Source organism: Struthio camelus, chromosome 12, assembly GCF_040807025.1.
Source record: "Struthio camelus isolate bStrCam1 chromosome 12, bStrCam1.hap1, whole genome shotgun sequence".
NCBI lineage: Eukaryota > Metazoa > Chordata > Aves > Struthioniformes > Struthionidae > Struthio > Struthio camelus.
The window spans coordinates 10,142,232-10,161,971 of NC_090953.1; the positions used below are offsets into that span (position 1 = coordinate 10,142,232).

The 19,740-nt window shown below is 43.1% G+C and overlaps 1 protein-coding gene across 2 annotated transcripts in view; it reads left to right on the forward strand.

Moving 5' to 3' along the window:
• The window catches only part of MINAR1 (membrane integral NOTCH2 associated receptor 1), a 30,889-nt gene extending 15,397 nt beyond the window's left edge, over nucleotides 1-15,492 (forward strand). Inside the window, exons 4-6 of one of the 2 annotated variants that reach the window (XM_068958345.1) lie at nucleotides 496-5,538; nucleotides 5,645-5,846; nucleotides 13,044-15,492. In XM_068958345.1, coding sequence (XP_068814446.1) covers nucleotides 496-693 — 198 coding nt within the window. In that variant the 3' untranslated portion in view covers nucleotides 694-5,538; nucleotides 5,645-5,846; nucleotides 13,044-15,492. Of the gene's footprint in view, nucleotides 1-495; nucleotides 5,539-5,644; nucleotides 5,847-13,043 lie in introns of those variants that run through there. The other variant, XM_068958346.1, reaches the window with a different exon arrangement.
• The last annotated feature ends 4,248 nt before the right edge of the window (nucleotides 15,493-19,740 follow it).

The window sequence follows — 19,740 nt, forward strand, 5'->3', positions numbered from 1 at the left end:
AAGGTGTGGCAAAAGTAAAATAAAAAATTGTACAAGGAAGATGGGACCTGCCTTTGCGAGCAAGTTATGGTAGCAAAATTAGGGTTATCTTTGTAAAACATAATTCACGAGGAGTATATGTTAAGAACCATTCCCATCAGCTGGGCTTTCATAATTTAAAAAGTGGTAACAGACTGGTAGTAGCTGACATCCCTGCTGTCTTGCAGATTAAAGAGATTTTATTTAAAAGCCACCCGAGATGACAAAGTTTCCAGGAGGCCGGAACTACATGAGAGACTTTGCAGTATTTTGTTGCTGCTTTCAGCAGCCTTATGGAACTGGGACCAGGAGAAATGGAGTTGCGGGAATGTGAGAAGCGAAGCAACAATAACCTGCTTGATCCCAACAGCAGGCCCAAATGCAGTCGGGAGACCTTTCAGGCACATCTGCTTTATTTATTTATTTGTTTAATGACAGATCCCAGACAATTAACAACTGTTTCCTTTTAATTTTTAGACTCAAGAATCTTTAAACCCAAACAACTTAGAATACTGGATGGAAGACATTTATACTCCTGGCTATGATTCCTTATTAAAACGCAAGGAGGCCGAGTTCAGAAGAGCAAAGGTCTGCAAGATAGCTGCCCTGATAGCAGCGGCAGCTTGTACGGTTATTCTGGTCATTGTAGTTCCCATTTGTACTATGAAATCCTGACTCTGCGGACAGACCTGTGACTCCCACCTGTGTGTATTTCAGATAGCTCGTGCTGTGTTTCAAACGTCTGATGGCACAACTGTAACGAATTTGCTGTGGAAGAATGTCCTGAGGATATCCTGAATGTCGTAATCGTAGAAAAAAACAACAAGAAAAACACTTTTTGAGAAGTATTATTTTAAATAACAAACCATGCGGCAGAGTTATGGGAACGTGGTTCAATTTTTATGCATTTTTAAAAGTGCAATACTTTTTTCCTAAAGAAACTATATAATGTTTTACAGATTCAGAAACTGATGAGAATCCAGGCAAAAGAGGAAGGTTGTCTGAGCTATGTTGCATTTACCGGAGGTGTGAGTACGGGGAGGTGGCACTGTATAGAGGGGAATGTTCTATATGCATTACATCAGGGAGCTAAGAAAGTCTGAAAGCTCTCTACAATTTAGAAAACTCTGAATGTATTTTATTTGTTTTATAATATTTATGTCTTTCATGATCATTTGACTACAAGCAGACTGTGTAGCCATGAACAGAGTTAGCTGCTATGTTCAGATTAAAAAGGGCTCTTTATATTTGGTCTTGCCCTAAGACCCACTTTATCATCACGGAGTACTTAGATAAGTGCAATGTGCTGCAGACCAAAAAGATTATGTTTTAAAGCAATCAAAAGAAGGTTTCAGTTGCTTTTGTTGAATAACATTTGCATAGAGCTGGCAAACACGCCTTGCTAAAAGGGTATTCTTTACCTCCGCAGACAGCGAAATTCTCTCAGTTTCACTCCTGTCAGTGAGCAGAGCTGGCAAATTCGAGCAACGCTCTGTTACAGTTCTTGTAAATGTAATCTGAGCAGTTATAATTTTGTCACAAAGTCTTTGTGCCTTTTTTTAGACCATAGATTAAATAGAACTGTTTAATTTTGCTATTTTAAACCCATAGCATAAATCACAGCGTAATGGGTACTAATGGAGGTTCTTTTCCCGCAAGCCTTCTATACGGTTCAGAGTGCTTCTCAAATAGCAGGGGCTGGTGGTTACTGAGCACTTATATTAAGGGCACAGTTTTTCAGCTTTAGTGGAAACTTGCTATTAATGTAATGCATTGTGCAGAGAGTCCTTTTGCTTCCCTATTGTTAATGTACTTAAGAATGATGGTTGCCTCTACTGGACAGCAAGCAGTCTGTATCCCCTGAGAAACATCCACTTAATGCTTCATCCCAAATGCAAATAGCAGGTTAAAAGGAATTCTCAAGTTATGACAGAAATTGCCTACCATGGCTGCTGAAAGCAAATACCCGGACAATATTTCTCTTATGCAAATTAGAGATTTAAAAAAAAAAAAAGTTAAAAAAAATCTTTTCAGAAAATAATGTGATCTTGCTGGTCCTCTAAGGAGAAGGAGACTCTTCTAGTCAATGCTCTTTACCTAGGATAATTTGATTTCTTCAGAAGCAGCCCCCCTACATGATCACACAGCAGCTATTCCCGTTCCCTGGCTCTCCAGCTGCTGGGGCTTTCTGGGATGAGCCACATTCGCTCTTTGTTTCTGGCTGATTTAAAAACAAGAAAGAAAAGAGAAAGAAGTGAAAAGGGGTATGTGGGAGGCGAAGGCTTTGTTGTGACTTTAGATTTGTGTCATTTCTTTCTTGCAGCCGGAGCGCCGTTTATGCACTGCTCATGTGCTATGTTTTATTTAGGAGTAGGTGATCCCTGGTCCCACTGATCTATCAGCAAAAGAACTGTAAGCACAGGGTTGGGTGTTACGTTAGCAAATACACAACGGGGATAACCCCCTAGTCCCAAACCTGCACTTGCCTGGCCTGAATCCTGACCCAAATTCTGTGGCCTGGGCCCCTTCCTAGTACCAAGATTTCTCTTTCCTTCCAGATGCTGCAGGGTGGAGTCGCAGCAGCGGGGGGTCATTCACACTGTCTGTTTTAGGCCTTCGGTTATGGAATAATTCAGAGCACCTGAGTTCAGGTGCTCAGGATCCGTATGGAGTAAATATAGACAGGTAGAGAGAGCTCCAGAGACATTTCAGCGCAGCTCGTAAGGTGTCTAATATTAGACATGTGAACACACTCCAGAGAAGTATTGCTCTGCGGTTTACCTCACGCGCAGTTTAGGTTGAGGGTATACATAAGAATTTCTGCTTGGTTCCAGAGAATGTCAGAAGGCCCTTTTTTGTCTCCCCTTGGACGTTAGAAAGAGCAGTGTTGGCAGTGGCACCGTGTCGGTCCTTCACATGCCACGGTGGGATGGGTTTGGGATGGGGTGCTGCGCTGCACCCCTGGACCCTTGCCCATGGTGCGTCCACCAGCAAGAGAGCCCCATACCCAAACACGCCTGCCAAAATCGGCAGTGCTTCTTCCGTTGCAGCTTAGTCATTGGCTTTTAGATTATATCTGAATATCTAATTGGATAGAAGAGGAAGATGCAGGAAGCGTTACTGATTGCAGGGGCAGATTGAGGCTATTCTTGCACTGCTGCATTTGAGGAGGTTTCTGGGCCCCCTTTTCCATCTATGCAGGGATTGCCAGGAGCTCCGCAACGTGCTTAGTGCCGGCACCGGGTGAGTGTTAGCCCTAGAGGTGCCCGTAGTCCTGGGAAGAATTTGGGGGGCTCTGGAGTTGCAGGTGATGGGCTGGCCCAAAGCAAGCACGCAGCGTCCCGAAGCATCCACGGCGTCCCTACTTCGGCAGGGTGCTTGTGCCCACCCTTGTCGCACGCACGCAGTCAGTGCCAGCCCCCATCGGGGCTTTGGGTCTCCCCGCGGTCTAGCCCAGAGGCCCCGCTCGGTGGGGCCAGGAGACCCGGGAAAAAGCAGCGGCCGGCTCCCGCGCTCCGTGGGCCGGGTCCCAGCCGGCACCCGCGGGAAGCGTGGCAGCAGCAATAGGTCCCAGCGGGATTCGGATCCAGCCAGAAGCTCTTCTCTTAAACTAGCAAAGGTAACACCATGGCAAGGTCTTGCCATCGGTGATTCGGGGAGGGCAGTGGTTTGTGGCAGGAGCGGCCCTACACTGAATACAGATGCTAGGTGAAATTCTGACACTATTAACCTGCAAGAATATCGTGCTCAACCGTGTGAACCAGTTATCAACTAGTATATACTGTATACTATATGATAGACTTTTGTATAAAAAAAAAAAAAAACAAATTAAAGCTATAGGTACATTGTAATCCTTGGTGTGATTGAAAAAGTGTCCTAGACTGTATTACTCAATTAAAATAATGCTGAGCATATTGAACAGTTTTTCTTATTTATGCCTTATAAACTTGATATATTACACATGATAAAATGAAACTGCAAGAATTATTTAAAAAAAAAAATTGCATTTCAGGGCAAATCCCATTTGCTCTTCCTAAAACAAAAGAGTGCTGCTGAAATCAGCGCAATAAATCATGTGCATAGAAGAGCAGGATCTGTCCCCAAATGACTTTTTAGGATTTTTTTTTTTTTTTTAAAGGGGGCTTTGGTTAATGTACTATGTAACAATTTTATTTTATAAAGTTACTGTACAATGTTGCCTTTTGGTTCATTTAAATATAATACCAAATAAACTTGAAAATTACAGCGTCCTAAGTTTTAATGAAACAGCTATAATAATTTATTACTCCACTGCTTTTCTTCTTTTTTCCAGGGACATCAAGATAGTCACGGGATGTGAGTGCCTCAGTGTTAGATAACTAAGCATCCTATCTAGTTTTTGGCAGGCTTGCTAATGGATTTCTCACTTGTGAAATAATAAGATGGTATAAGATAATGAAAAATGAGTTAGGCTTTTTTTAATTTTATTTTCATCGTATTAAAGCTCTTGACACTAATCGTAATATTTCATCTTGCAGGTTATTTCATGACTGAGTAATGCCACATCACCTCTTTTAACAGGGCCATGATTAATATTTTGGTATCTATTTCCCTTATGTATTTATGCTACAGATAACTATTAATAGTCACTTACCTATCAGCAGGCAATCAGTGTGCTTAGGATCTCTGTACGGGTTTAATTCACTGCTTCCGAGCTGTTAATTAAGGAACCAGGTCATCTGAAATTTCCAGGTGTTGAGACCGAGGCAGAGCTGAGCCAACCACTGAAAACATCCAGCACCCGAGATGGCAAAGAGAAGCTGCAGGAAAGACAACAACAGATGATGAGCAATGAAATTAAAATGTAGTAACATAAGATCTTGATCTCCTTATCTCTACTGCATAAACACCTTTTGAAGTCTTACCGTTAAATGAGAGCTTGGTAAGAGCCAAAAAACGCCTAAAATTAAAGGGAAAAACACTTTGCTTTGTTGAGCCTGTTCAGGATGGGGGCTGCTTCAAGCTAGGCACCTGGCTTACCACGGAGGCAAAACACCTAGCGCAGGTAAAGGTGTTTCCCACTCGGACGGCTAAGACCAGCTTGATGCAAAAACATCTGAAGGGCTCTGGCACCGCGTGGCTTTGCCCCATGGCTGGATATATGGGATACATGGACCTCACTCAGGCTGCCGCTGTGCAGGAGATGGGGCCATTGCTGGCCAGAGCCACTAAGTCTCAAGGTGGGAGAAAGCCACTGGCAGCAGTGACATAGGCATGAGCAAGGCACAGCCCCGTGCTTTCTGTGCGTCTTTGAAGGCGTTGTTCCCAGTAATCAACTGTACTCGTTGAATGAATTCTTTATTTCAGATGCAGCTTTGCTGAACCTCTCTGCCTGACACACACAAAATATGGGATCTCTGGGCCGTACTCTGCCCCCCTGGGGCTCCTGTGCCTCTGTCCCATTGAATCCACACATCGAGGATGCGAAAGTAGCCTGCAGCCTACCCAATTGCCTGCAGCGTGGTCCTGTTTAAAGGAAAGGTCAGTTTTATTGGTGCGCGCTTCAGGAAAAGATAAGCGTCTGTGAGAGTATTTATAAAGAGGGAATGTTTGCTTTCATCTAATTTTTTCTTTGTTATCTCTTCAGGAAAGAGCATTAAACCTTGTAAAGTGCTGCTCTGCTATTAATAACTCCAGCAAGCTTGGTCACTTCGAGTGACTTCAGAGAACAACGGACCACACGGCCTCTCACAGGCCGCTACGTAAACCTTCACAGCCCAATTAGAAACAGGGCCAAAACCTTCAAGAAAGGAAGAAGCGAGCAGTCAGCACTCCAGCTTCTCCTGTAGGTAAGTCCCATTTGGTTGGATTTATTTCCTGCATTGCAGGACAAACCATGTGTATGAGAGCTACAAGGCTCTTCCAGAAGCAATAGTAGGTCCTGTCCTTCCCACGACCAATAGATTGAGATTTTAAGGCAGCCTAATTAATGGTCCTGGATGAGCTCAGCACAAGAGAGCAACCATGCTTGGCCTGTACACAGTTTCACTTGGTGAGCCGTCGTAGGTCCTGGTGTGCAGGAAAGGAAAAGCAGTGGATGGGTTAGGAGATGTGCATAGTTCCCTGTTGGACCAGGGAAGTTGTCCAGGATAATTACTACAGTGTTGGGTTGAGGAAACAGTGAGAAAAGGGTCTCTGGAGACGTGGTTGCTGCTGAGGAGGCAGCTGGAGGTCTTTTAGAAACAAAGAGCTTTGCCCCAGCTTCCCCCAACTTAGCCTGTCCCTCGTCCTCTTCCTCCCTGCCCTCTGCACCCAGGGTCGGTGGATTTTGAGGTTTCCTCTGGGGTGCTGAGCTCTGGACATATGGATCCTACCTTTCCTCAAAATTAACCCAGATTTCCTCAGGGAATATACAGGAGGGGGGAATTTTCTGCCAGATGTTGCTACTTTGGCCTCAACTGAAAAATCACCCCAGGTCTGAGCCCTCCTTGTCACAGTGGTGGGGTTGGCAGCCTAAAGCAGTTCAGGAATCATGGGTCTGGCCTTTCCTCTCCCTGCAAAACCATCGTGAGACTGCCTTGGAAATCGCAGGATTACATAGGTGATTCCTATTTGCTTTCGTGCATTGGACCGTGCAGAAGCTGCATTTCCAGGCTGGTCTCTGCAACCAGAGGGCTGAAAACTGACTTAAATTATTAAAGATAGAAATAAATGGGTGAGATTCTCGAGTAGGAACATACAATTCTGACTGTTGGCGTTTCAAGGACAATGCCAAGTGCTGCTATTCCCAGCAAAATTGCTTTGTTCTTGGTGCTTTCTCGGAGCCATACGTTGTGCGGTGTCCGCGGGTTGTCCCCCAGCGCGCGGCGGGGCCCCGTCCCCGCTCCGCGACAGCGGCCGCTCGCTCACGTCCCCCCTCAGCTTTGGGTGAGTGGAGGGAGGGATAAAAGGGAATTGTCCGTGGTGAAACAGCTCTACCTGGGAGAGGGACTAGAGAAACGCCAATTTATTCTGCCTGGCCCTGGAAACGGTGAGGGAGGCTGGGGGCTGTAGAAAAGCTTTGCTGTAAACTCTGCTTTAGTGACAGACAGATCTCTGCTTGTGTTGAAGACCTTCTTATCGGCCGCTCTGCCGCGCGGACGTGCTTGCTGCAATAAAACAAATCTTTGTTGTGCTGAGTGTTTTCCCCCAAGTAATGGTGTGGGGGGAGAGGGGAGAACCAAGAAGGCAAAGTCGTCTGTCTTCTTTCCTTGTCCTGGTAATGAAATATTGCTGCTGAACTTTACCTGCCTTTCCTGGTTACTAATTTTTTTTCTTGGTGGTGGTTACTTTTGAAGAGGCTCGTAAAATTGCATTACTGAAATTTATGACTGTGCAGCAAATGTGTGCGCACGCATTAATTCTGTTCAGGGCCAGCGTCTTGGAGCTCCAAAATTAACGTTATGGTGCGGTTTCTTGTATGGCTAATGGCTGTGCAATAAAGCAGGGCTCACAGTTTGCTCACCTTATGCGACTTAATTCCTTGAAGTAGCCCTTTCTTGCAGAGTTTGCCAGGTAACTGTCAAAAAAGAATATATGCAAAACGTGGATATATATTTTTATATGGTTTTTTTCTTCTTTATACAATTAGTAAAGCTTTGAAATCTTGGCCTTGTGAGGTGGTGCAATTGGGTTTCAGTTTCTTTGCATGGCATTTAATTTAAATATTCAAAAGCGGATGTCTCCTCCAAATACAATAGGTTAAAAACGGGCCTTTTAACAGGGACTCTGGTCTGTAGGAGGCTGAACTGGATGCTAATGTTACCTGCAAGCTATACAACACGATGTTTGGAAGCAAGTGAAAAATAACAGTTCAGTAAATGATCGAGTTAATTCAAATTAACGACCTGTGGCCTTTCAAATCCTTTATTTTCTGTTGTACTAAGCAAAAAAAAAAAAAAAAGTCATCCTCTGCTAGGAGAGTGAATTGGTATTTGTAGCCTTTTTTACCAATTACAAAAGACCTGCTGGTCTGGTATTCCAAGTTGAGAATAGATAAATGGGCTTAAAACATATAATGAATGAGAGGGGCTAGCTTGTCAGCTGTTTAAAGACAGGAAACTGGGGGAATGTTTTTCAGGGCACTGAAACAGGAATTCAGGTGTCCGAAGGTGCTTCATTTCTTCTGAGAGGCTTTGGCTGAGAACGGGGAGAAACTTGGTGCTTGGGGTCATGTGCCAGTGTCCAGCTGGACGTACAGGATACAGCCCTTGCAGGATCATTGCTCTTATAGATAAAACTCTGATCTCCTGGGACAGCGACCTGCAAAGATCCAGTGGCAGACAAAAAAAAAAAAATCCATTTATATACTGGTGCATCTGTGCTATCTGAGCCTCTAGGAGCAAGGACTTTATGGGGACAGGGACATTTTTGTTATCTCCACTGCAAGGCGTGAGTTGACGAAAGTCAACTATGGCATAGAAAAAACAGCGAGGGAAAAGGTAATCCCTCTGAAGACTCTCAAGGCAGTACCATATGTCTCTTATGTGTTTTGGGACAAGTCACCCGATCTGCGTGCTTTAGCTTCATGCCAGTTATTCATTGTGTGTCTTTAGGCAGTTCTGGGAACGGAGATTGTGCCTGGCTGGGTGTTTGTGGAGTGCCCAGGATACAGGGCCAGACATGGGCTGAGGTATCTCTTAAGCATTATCTTAATGCTTATAATGGCATTAGCATTATAATAAATAGTTATGGGCAAATCGGTCATCAAATTTATAACTCTGGTGCTATCAGTGATACAACATCTGGGATGCAATGGGCTCTGCTTGCCAAAGTGTTTCGATATTGTAAGAATAATGCATGCAACAAGGAAATCTTTCTGGGGAGGTTGATAGGAGAGAAGAAAAGCAGAGGAAGTGCAATGCTCGGTTTTGTACCGGCTTGGATCCCAGCACGGGGAGCGTGGGATTAGTGTTCCAGTAGACAGACAGACAGTGAGCAGCTGCTCTGGGCCACCAGGATCAGAGCACAGCAGGAATGAGAAATTCTTGGACCACTTATCAAGGAATCAGGAGACTCCAGGATACTGTACTCAAGGGGGATTTTTATTACCCAGACATCTGCTGGGTAACAAATGAAGCTAATGATGGCAATAATGTACAACCCTAATTCACTATAAATTCTCTTCCATATGTTTAGAATTGTATTTACAGTAGGAAGTGAGCGACAGTTATTCATGAATCAAGGTGAACGGAGTAGCTGGTACAGCGTTAGCCATACATTGTGGAAAATAAGATATGACAGGTTTTAACAGAGTTCCTCTGAAACCATGACTGCATTTCAGGTATTTTAAGTGAAAAATATTTCTGTAGTTACTGATTGCTTTTAAATATACTGATGGAACCCCTCATTTATCTGCAACCTTCGTTGACCTTGAAGCATGCATTCACAGGCATAGCTGATGAAGACTTGTCTGCCAGGCAAAATACCCCTCTTAGAATTCAGTTCAGCCGATCAGGAGGTTGAAAAGGGTTAAGAAAAGAAATAACAAAGGAGCAATTATAATGGCTGCTTAGCTCACTGATAACACATGGAAGGATGTTATTTTACTGATATACTTCTACAGCCTTTCTTCAGCTGCAGGCAATAATTTGGCCATCTAACTCACCATGGCCCCAGAAGAGTAGTGCAAGCTTGAATATATCTAATATTGAGGCGGGCTGGAGCTGTCCCAGCTGTCGGAGTTCAGAGCTGTGCGCAGTTAGTTACTGATGAATTATGGTGCCTTTTCCTCCCGCTTGGCGATTCCCTGCTCCCTGATTGTGCTCACCCCTTCTCTGCCTAATCGTCTGCAGGGTATTTTTGGGTAACGATGCTGTATGCAGAGCCCTAGCCTCGGCCAATCAGAGCACAGGGATTTGCATAGTGGCAGTCCTGCTTACTGCTCAGTTACAACCTTGTGAATACTCAAATCTGTCGACACTGTTTGCTGTAATCGCCCTGCCCTGACTGGTCCCCAGCCAAGGAAGTCTTCAAGCCGTTTGCGAGCAGCAAGCGTTTTCCTGTTGGGTTTCTCATGTCCAGCTTGAAGAACCACCTGAAATAGAGGGCGAGCAAAAAGCAAAGAGAGAGGGCTGCAAAACTCAGGGAAAAAAAAAGAATATCTTTTGAAAAAAGAGCTTGAAATACCTTTTTGCCCATGGTTTTCCCTTGCAGGATCTCGCGTTCAGTTGCTGCTGAGATGGGTTGATCAGATCACCCCATCCCACCCTGACCCACTGGTGCTGCAGCAGAGTTTTGTCCTTGCAGCAACCATCCTCTGTTTCTGCCTAGTCCATCTCCCTCTCCTCTCCTCCTGAAATCTGCTTTCAAAGCAGATGATAACAAAAGCCATTTTGAAGCAGGCTGTCCATAGGCAGCCCTCAGCGGTCAGCCTGACGCAGCTGGTGGAGTCAGGCGCATGTAAGCCAGGCGATGAAGTAGTCCAGCGATGGAGAGGAGCCTGCTCACTTAGGTAGTGGGATGGAGATACCTCAGCTCACAGCGCTGAAGCCTGTGGTCCCTGAGATTACTCTGTCCTGCCTGGGCTGTTGCTTTGGACAAGAGAGAGATCAGTGAATTGCTTAACATGTGCCAAGTGTTCCACAGCTGTAGATACATGTTCAGAGCAGGGGCTCCTCTTTTTAAAACACTAATTAATTTTCCTTACCCACTTATATTAGCAATATTTTTCTAAAAGTCTTTTTAGTCTTATTTATTCATTTTCTTCCCATCTTTTTTCAAATACATACATATATGTAAACAGATGGAGAGCACCGCTGCTTTATTTTCAGGAAAGAATAGGTAAAAGAGGTAAATCAATGCCTTTTTGACTTTCCTAGCCAAGGCTGAAATTCTGGTGTCATTGAAGTCAAACTTTCTGAAACTTCTAAAGAGGCAGTATTTCACCCAAAACGCCCTGTGGGGCACGTGCACCCAGTGTCATGGGGACTAGTGTTCAGCCTGGAGAGACTGTCCTCAAATCCAGCTTGCTCTGAAGCGATAGCAAGACCCCTCAACTTCAGCAGCAGTTGGACCAAGCCCCACACACTTGCTCTCGGGGACTTTTCTGATCAAATTATTCCCTTGGAAACCTGCCCAGGGCTCCCAGTGTGAAACCATCAAGGGCTGCAGTGGGTTTGAGCTGGGTCTTCCCAGCCAGATCTCACTCTCATTCTCACTGTTGAATTAATGTAATTGGTGAAGTTATTTGGTCTTCCTACTGAGTGATGGAGCAGAATAGATTCTGCAGGGATTTTTCATTCTTTAGATGAAATATTTGAAGTCAAATCTTAAATTTAATTTCAGTTAAAGCTAATATCAAAATTGGTTGATAATTGGCTGTATTATTTAAAAGCTCCAGCAGGTCATTATACTATTTCCTTACAGCTTCATCCCTCTCTCCTAACATTGCATACATTCACGTCACACAGGATTGATCATATTTTCCTTGTTCTCTCTCAGCCACAGACCTGCTAACTCCATCTGTGGAGCCAGCATTCATGGAGAGAAACAGTTATTCCTTGTTTGAGCTAATAATGAAATTGTGAGAAGGTCAAAATGCCTAGGGAGTGGGGTATTCTGATGGATTTGAAAGGAAGACTTTTGCCTAGGCATGGGAATATGTTCCATGCTATGATGTGTTAACGTATATAACTTGCGTTAGAAGATGAAGGAAACCCAGGCAAATCCAGGAACAATGATTTACAGGAAACAACTTGCACTATATGGAATATAAATGCAGACAAAAAGCGTATTTGTTGTTGGTGATGCTATGTTCCCTGAGATAGCAAAGCCATTTAATCTATGAGTATTTTTCTTGAATTTGTACACATTTTGTCTCAAAATTTTTCATTTCTAGGTGAGACTTTCTATCCTGAATGTCTTTCTCAGATCAGCAAAAATGGTTTGACATCCTTTTGTAATCGTCTTCATTTTAAAGTATTTTAGTACATTCCGTTCCTGCATCAATTTTTTCAGTTTTTCTGAATGTCTCCTACTACTTCCTCCTCAGCTATTCATGGGAAAAAATACCTGCAAATGTCATAGGTGGGCAGGCTACAGAAAATATCCAGAGTGTTCCTGAGCTCTGCTTTCATGCCATACCTGGCAAGTACTTGTCATGTTCCTTTCCTGGAAAATTCATATGAACTGAAAGACGCAGAAAGCAATTGTTCTTCACACATTTTTGACTCTTTAAGTGACTAACATTTTCAGAGGTGTTCATATTACTTTTAATGCAGGCATTTCTGCTGTACCATAGAAGTAATGAAAAGGTAACCAAAAAACTAGACTCTAACCCTATTCTATGAACAAACAAGTACGCAAGAATTACTTTCCCCTGTGTAAAAGTGAGCTATCTTCTTCAGTAGAACTGTAATCATGGAAGTGAAAGAACATCCTGGGAACAGAAGACCTAGGCTTAGTGTAAGTAACAGGTAGCATTGCTTGTACTATTTTATCATCCTGTCCTTCTAATTTGGAAGAAATTGTCCACAAACCTTTAGGAACAGGACAGCTAGTCCAGTGCCCAGCTTTATTCAGTATTTGACTTGCCTGCTGAGACCAGTGTGAAGAGATGAGTTAATCTGCGAGAAGTTGAGGTGATATTGCCAACTGTCTTCAAGCGTATGAAGTGCTAAGGCTGCAGGAGCCACCTTTTCGCACCTCAGAAAATACTGGTAGTGGTGCAGATAGATAGAATTTATGCGTTCAGAAACATTGCAAAGAGGGATCATGCCTCTTTGTGTGTTGTGGACCATGGCAACATGGAAGCAAGAGCAAGCCCAGAGAAGGGAAGGATTGAGTAGACATTGCTTCATGGCCAAAGTGTCCCACCTCCTAGTCTTGCCTTACTCAGCCTCCAAGAATTCAAGAATGTTAGTTGCGATGGGACTTGACAAATAATCCTCAAAGGAGAAATTTACCCATGCATTATTAGTCTATCAGGCTACCTGGCTTTCCTGTTTGAATTTTGTTTTGTTCAAGTTTCCCCAATAATGCTGGGTTATTTTTTCTTCTCCTATCAGTTTGCCACAGGTAGTAATGGGTAGAAGTGAATACAACTCTTCAAGGACAGATTCTGCCACAATGATCCATTTTACTTAAATATGTGATCAAAAGATAATGCGGCTTCTGAAGAGCATTTTGGAACAAGAGCAAAATCTGGCAACTTGTTACCTGTTCTCAGTGACTGTAGTCTCACCCAGAGACTTTGATCACAGCTTCCTTCATCTCTTTTCACGTTGCTTACAAGCTTACTGTATGTAAAAACATAGTACATGATTTCCTTTAGCAAGAGAAGACAAATTCATACCGAAGGCAGGAAGTGGCCAGTCTCTGGGTTTGAGCTATGTGTAGATTTTGAAGAATTTCGGAGAAGCTGCTGTGAAAAGGATGTGCCAAGTAACTGACAGCAGGGCTACACCAGAAAAGGTCATTGCTCTAGTAATAGAATATAAAGAAGTGGAAGGATGACCTTCCATAGTCAGGTTTCATTATGTCAGACTTGGAGATGAACTTTCCCCAAAATTGTACGGTATCCTGAGTGTTTCTGCACTAATCATGCCACCAGCCCTATGTGCACACCTAAGTATAAATTCCTGTACTGCACCTTACATTTTGAGGCATGTGGAAAATCTTACGGACCAGGAGCCAGATCCTCAAGTGGGACAGACTTCTCCAGAGAAGCTGTGGTGGTTACTGAAGGAGTTCAGCCTTTCTAGAGATTTGATCCTAAACAGACAGTTCCGACCATGGCTGAATTGCTGATATTACTGAGTTGCCATTCTGCGACTGCAGTGCTACAGTGCAGTATTTGAGGAAGGAAAGTGGAGAATGACTTTTCCATTTGAAGCCATATAAGGGGATTCAGCTAGGCAGCATGTAATTACCCAAGCTGGAACAGAGCCAAGCGAGTGGATCTGTGGCTCCCCATCTGCACACTTATTTCCAGCACTTCAAATGAGAGATTGCTCGGAACATACCAAAATTAATGAAACACACTTAGTTTTTATCCAGACGTCTCCTCCATCATACCTACATCAGACACGAATAACTCAACAACACAGCTTATACAGTACTGCCCTTCAAAGGCCCTATGTAGGAACCCAAAAGAAAGAGCGGCTGGAGGCAAGGAGCCTTTCCTATTCATTCAGGTAAGTTATGAAGTGGCTACTGAAAATGTTCTTGTTTCCCAACACAGGCAAATAGGTTAGTCAAACAAACCTTCTTTCTACCTGGGCCTATGACTCTTCCTCTTACAATAGAAACAATGGCCCTAATCCAGTAAACCACTTTAGTATGTGCTTAACTGGAAATTTATGAGTGGCCCTGCTGATTTGAAGGGATCAGCTCTCCTGCTTAAGTTAAATATGAGGAGTGGGAGATGGCAGGTGGGTGGATGAGCTCAGCGGTTGCTCCAGGGCCCTGCCTTATTATCTATGATTATATGGGCTTAGCATTTGGCTGGATCAGGGCCCATTTGAACAAAGACGCAGGATTAGCAGGCGTACAAAGAGGGAGCAGAGTTAGAGGGTTCCAGCAGTGTCGAACACAACTTTGTTACTCTGACAGAATGTATAAAAGTGAATGAAAAGGCTATATGATTGCTGCTGCCATCCTGTTAATTAGGCTGAACTCATGCTTCATTAGTGCTACAATATGCTTCCATCTTAACAAAGCCCTACTGGGTGTATGAAGCCACTTTACTATTATTAAAATGAACCCTTATCAGAAAGCCCTGTAATTCATTTCATAAGACATGTCATGACATATATTGTGTTGAAATTGCACTGAAGAGACAGATTACTTGCTTAACGCGTGCTTTTTCTAACGAACAGGAAAAGATGTTTTCAAAATCAAGTTATTTATTGTGCAGGGAGCTCATTTGACCTTATGCCTAATTACGTTGCTCAGCCCTATAGCAGGGCTTCAAGTATTTCTTAAATCACACAGATTGAAGTGAGCTGCTTTTTCTTTTGCACATTTTCTTAGTGGCATTTTGAAAATACAGTCAACCATTAAAATCCTTGTTTCTTGCTATCATTGTGGGGAAGGGAATTTTGCGTATAAACAGTACAATATCCCTGCAGCGGGAATGCAGCAAAAGCACTGGCACAACCCCTGTTCCCACATTACCTGGTTGCAGCAATCATAAAGCAGCCACTGATTAAGCAGCATAGTGAAACCTTGACACAGGAGCAGGATTGTTCACTGCTCCCAAAGAAACACTGTGCTCTCCAGACACTACCATATTGTGGGTAGAGCATGTTATTTGTAGTAGTGTTACAATACATGCTGAACTGGCAGTAATTTTTCTATGGACTCATTATGCGGGGAAGAGAATTTGGATTGAATCAGGGCACAGGTCCGTGTTGCTATCACCTCAGCTGGAGAGCTGGTTTAAGTCTGTCCTGCCCTACCAGACACCTCCACTTCCTAGGCAATGCTGACTGGCTTCTGTAGCTGCCTTCAAAACTACATTTGTGCAAATTAAAACCTATTAGGACTAAAATAAACAAACAAAAAACCTGGAGAGTTCTTGTTAACCTTGGTTATTTGACCCATGCATGTGGTGTTGCGCGTGGCAGGTCTCCACAGAGCAGCTGGCAAAGCCACGGGCAGTAGCCAGTCATGAGGGCACAGAAAGAGCAAACGGGGGAGAAAATAGATGTGGGGAGGAATGACCTGAGCGCATCTACCACCAAGGGAGTACAAATGGGAGAGCTTAGGTGTGTTCACAAAGGAACAAATTTAAGGCAGAATAGTTTCCCAACCTGTGTAACTATTATTGCTAGTTACGAGTGAGGACGTGGGGGCAGGTTATGTTTTGTGCTCCAGCGACTGCCTGAGCCAGAATCTCATGAGACGGCTCTTTCTTCTGCAGGCCCAGGTCATGGGGCAATTTTTGACTTCACGTTAGTACAAAAGGATGAGTAACGCTGTGCTCCACCACCTCTGGAAGGTCCTTGTTTGGCATCTTCCTCGTGAGAGTCTTGGCAGCAGCTGCATCACCATCCGTCACAGCTGAAACCAGCCGGGTCAGGCAGAGTGGGTCACGCTTGGTGGAGATACGCTCAGTCACGTGTGCCCCCTCCATCCTAGCTCTCAGCTCTTTGAAGCTGAATAATCTGGATTTGCCGCTCCCTGTATTGGTGGTAAGTACAGGGAAAGGAGATGTATGGGGACACCTTTTTATTTTCATGTTTTCTTCTTGTACCATTCTCTAACCTTTCCTTAAACATCTCTGCTTACGCATGTCCTCCTACATGAGATATAAAAGTATTTCCCCTCAGTTTTTAATCACTATTCTTGTAGACCTAAAACGACCCCGTGTGAGAAGGTTATAACAGCACAGTCCAATGGAGAAGAAAAATGGCATTGCGGTAATGTAGCAAAAACAACTGTCTGAAAAAGCGTCTCTGACCTGTTCACCTACTCTGTTTGCTCTTTCAGTTCAGACTACTTGTATTGCCATCCGATTCCATGGTTGGAAGGCATTCCTTCGTGTAACCCAATAAAATCCATGGATGAAGCTGTCTGGATTTTATAACACGGTAGCTGCAGTAGCAAGTGAATGCAGTGGGTGATGGGCACAACCTCTCCCCAGTCTCATGTTCGTGTGACACATGCTGTGCGAAGGCACATCTCCAACAAAATCAACACCAGCACTGCAAGCCCAGAAGACGTGTGCTCATTCACACCAAATCAGATTTGCCACAGCACTTGGAAATGAGTGCCCTGATATGGAATCCGTAGCAACGACAATTAGGAACAATGACAGTTAGAGGTTTTTTCACAGAAGGAATAATATTTCTTGCTTAAATGGAAAACTCTAATTCTTATACGCATGGCAAATGCGGCGCTGCAATAAATTTGGGACAATCCTCAAAGTTTTTGTTTCAAGGTGGAATAACCCATTTCTTGATGCCTTGGGGCTGCCATCACCATAAACCATTGTTGCTGGGTTTTGTCAGGATAGATTTAATCCAGACCAGATCCCTTGCTTTGCTAAGCCATGCAGCTGTAGGGATGGTTATGCTGAAACAAAGTGGTGGGACCAGATGGAGCAGGGGCACGATGGGAACTGTTGTTCTGGTGGTGCCATTTTTAAAGCAACCACAGAACTACAGTGTGAGAGAGGAGATTGCTGATGTTTTCTGCTGTCTCTGGAGAAGAACACACCTATGGTTATTTGGTAGCTTAATGGAGTGGCTTCTAATCTTGTTTGCCTGTCGGTTACATATATAAACAAAAGGAATAAAGAAAGCCAGTGTATCTAGCAGCAAGAATTTTTAACTGCTATCTCACAACTGCAGGTTTTAGCATATATAAGCTATAAGAGCATCTAATTTTCCATTCTCTTGGCTGAATTTGTAAAATGAAGTAAATTACCCATTATTGATACACTCCCACGGTAATAACTTCAGCCACAGTACAAGATGTAATCCGCTTGTACTTGTGTAATCCGGTTATTCTGCAGGGTTTTTTGGACCGCCTTCCTGGGGCAAAATAGCCATTCTTATAGAATGGATAGTCAAAATTTAACCTGTCCAACAGCACAGGTCCCCCCTCTCCCTTCCCCATGCCTGTGAACTGAGTTTGCAGGAATGGTGGTTGTCACACAGTACTGGTTATGTTCTGCATCACCTGTCAAATGCCTTGCCCTTATGACAGTGTTTTGCATCTGCTCCATACATATTTTTATCAAACATTAACACGCGCAAGGGTTTGCCAGTACTTGGTAAAAAATGCTACTGAAAACTATGTTCTTCCATCTCTTTACTGAAGCAAATTAAATTGTGTTTGAACTGTGTTTGAACTGAAGGTACACTCATGTGAAACTGTTATATTCATAATTCACACCCAGGCAATAACAAAGAGCTCAGTTAATGAAAATCAGTTGGGAAATCACTGCCCACCACTTCTAAGATCAATTAGAAAGATTATTCCAGCATGCCTAACATTGTCATGCTTCTGTACAAAGCCTTTTCCTTTCAAAAGGCTAAGGTGAGGAGACTGATAAGAATGTGTAATAAACAGTGCTTAAAAAAAAGCATTTATGGTGTTGTTACCACCATAAATTCCTACAGCAAAGCCCAACACTTGGCCAGTGTAAATTTCTAAGATCTCCGTGGGAGCCACACATTCAAATAAGTGCAGAAACAGAAGATCTGAGGCCAAAAGCTCTTGCCCAAACATGAATTTGAGAGTTTGAACCATCCTTTTAGAAAGGGCCTAGCAAAACTGCCTCCCAGTGGGTTTGTATCGTTGGAGGATACCACAGTCGGTGGACCATGGACCAGCTGGAAGACAATTGTTCCTCCAAGCGTGGAGCAGAACATCCTCCCTGGCAGTATGTCAGTAAACTCGAATGCTGTAGCACCAAAACAGAAGGAGTAGCCACTGGAGAAGAAATGCAATTTGTAGAGACAGGAATCCAACATTTTATTTTGTGGCTATAAACACACCAGTGCAAATGAACCCTCAGCTGCAGGGTTCAAGAGAAGTGCAGCAAATTACATTGTGGAGAATATCCCAGTTTCTCAATGTGTGTTTGTCTTTCCCCTCCCTGTTCGCCTTTCCTCTTGTGTCTCTGTTGTTCACCGACAAGTTTTTCTCAGAGATTTAATTTTCACACTGCATCTGAAGGTGGGTCTAAAGCTTTAAAGATGCGGACTTCATCGGTAGAATTTATCAATAATTGGCAAAGGTCTTAAAATCTGAGACTCTAGTATTTATTGATAATGAGAAACTGTCAGAACCCCACTGAATCTTTTTTCTAATGCTAATTGTCCTGCCAAAAATAACCATTTTTTACAATGTGAAAAATTAGTATTGCCAAAGCATTTTTTTGATACAAGAATGCACTAATCCGTTACACAACAGTAATATTATTCATTAACTTATGCAAATGAAAAATGTTGATAGTCATTTGGGCAAATTTTTCATTGAGTGTAAATATAGATCTATTTTTAAATTGTAAGCATATGCAAAGGCATGTAAGATTCATTTCAAACAGTTCACAACACAGAGACCTTCTGCAGTTTTCAAGTTAATCTTCCTTCTGCCTACATCTGGAGGCCGAAAGAGAGGAGACAGAAGAGAGCTAACATTTTTCTTCAGTTTGGACTGAATTGCAAAATTTCTGTTTTTACAGCCTTGTTTTAATATGCGGTATGATTCACATACCGCACTCTGATGGGAAACATGCCCCAGCCCAAATAGTTAGGAACAGAAAATGCAAATGCTAGTCTAACTACCCCTGCATTTAAATAAGAGGATTTGTGGCGCACAGCAGGAAAAACTGAGGCATTGGTTTCCTTTGAGCTAAACCCTCGCTCCTTTTTCTCTGTCCGTACAATTCATTGACATAACACATTAAGATGCGTTAGGCTGGCCATGCTAATTCCTTTGAAATACGTTTCAATTTACTGTACTTCCAGAATCACAAAATGGTTTTTTTAGCTTTATGTGCTTATGTGTTGTTGGAAAGATATGATATTTCATATTTGCCTTTGTAACGTTCACTAATCACATACTTCAGTTTTCTTGTCTGAGCTGTTAATAAAAGCTTATGAACTTCTGACTCATATGATTGCAATCAGGAAATGTCTTTTTTTAAACACAGAAGGTGCTTCCTTTTGTCATGTCAGGAGATGGAAAAACTTCCACGAATTCCCTCCATTGATAATTTTTATCTTTGTTTTGCTTGCTGCTTAGAGC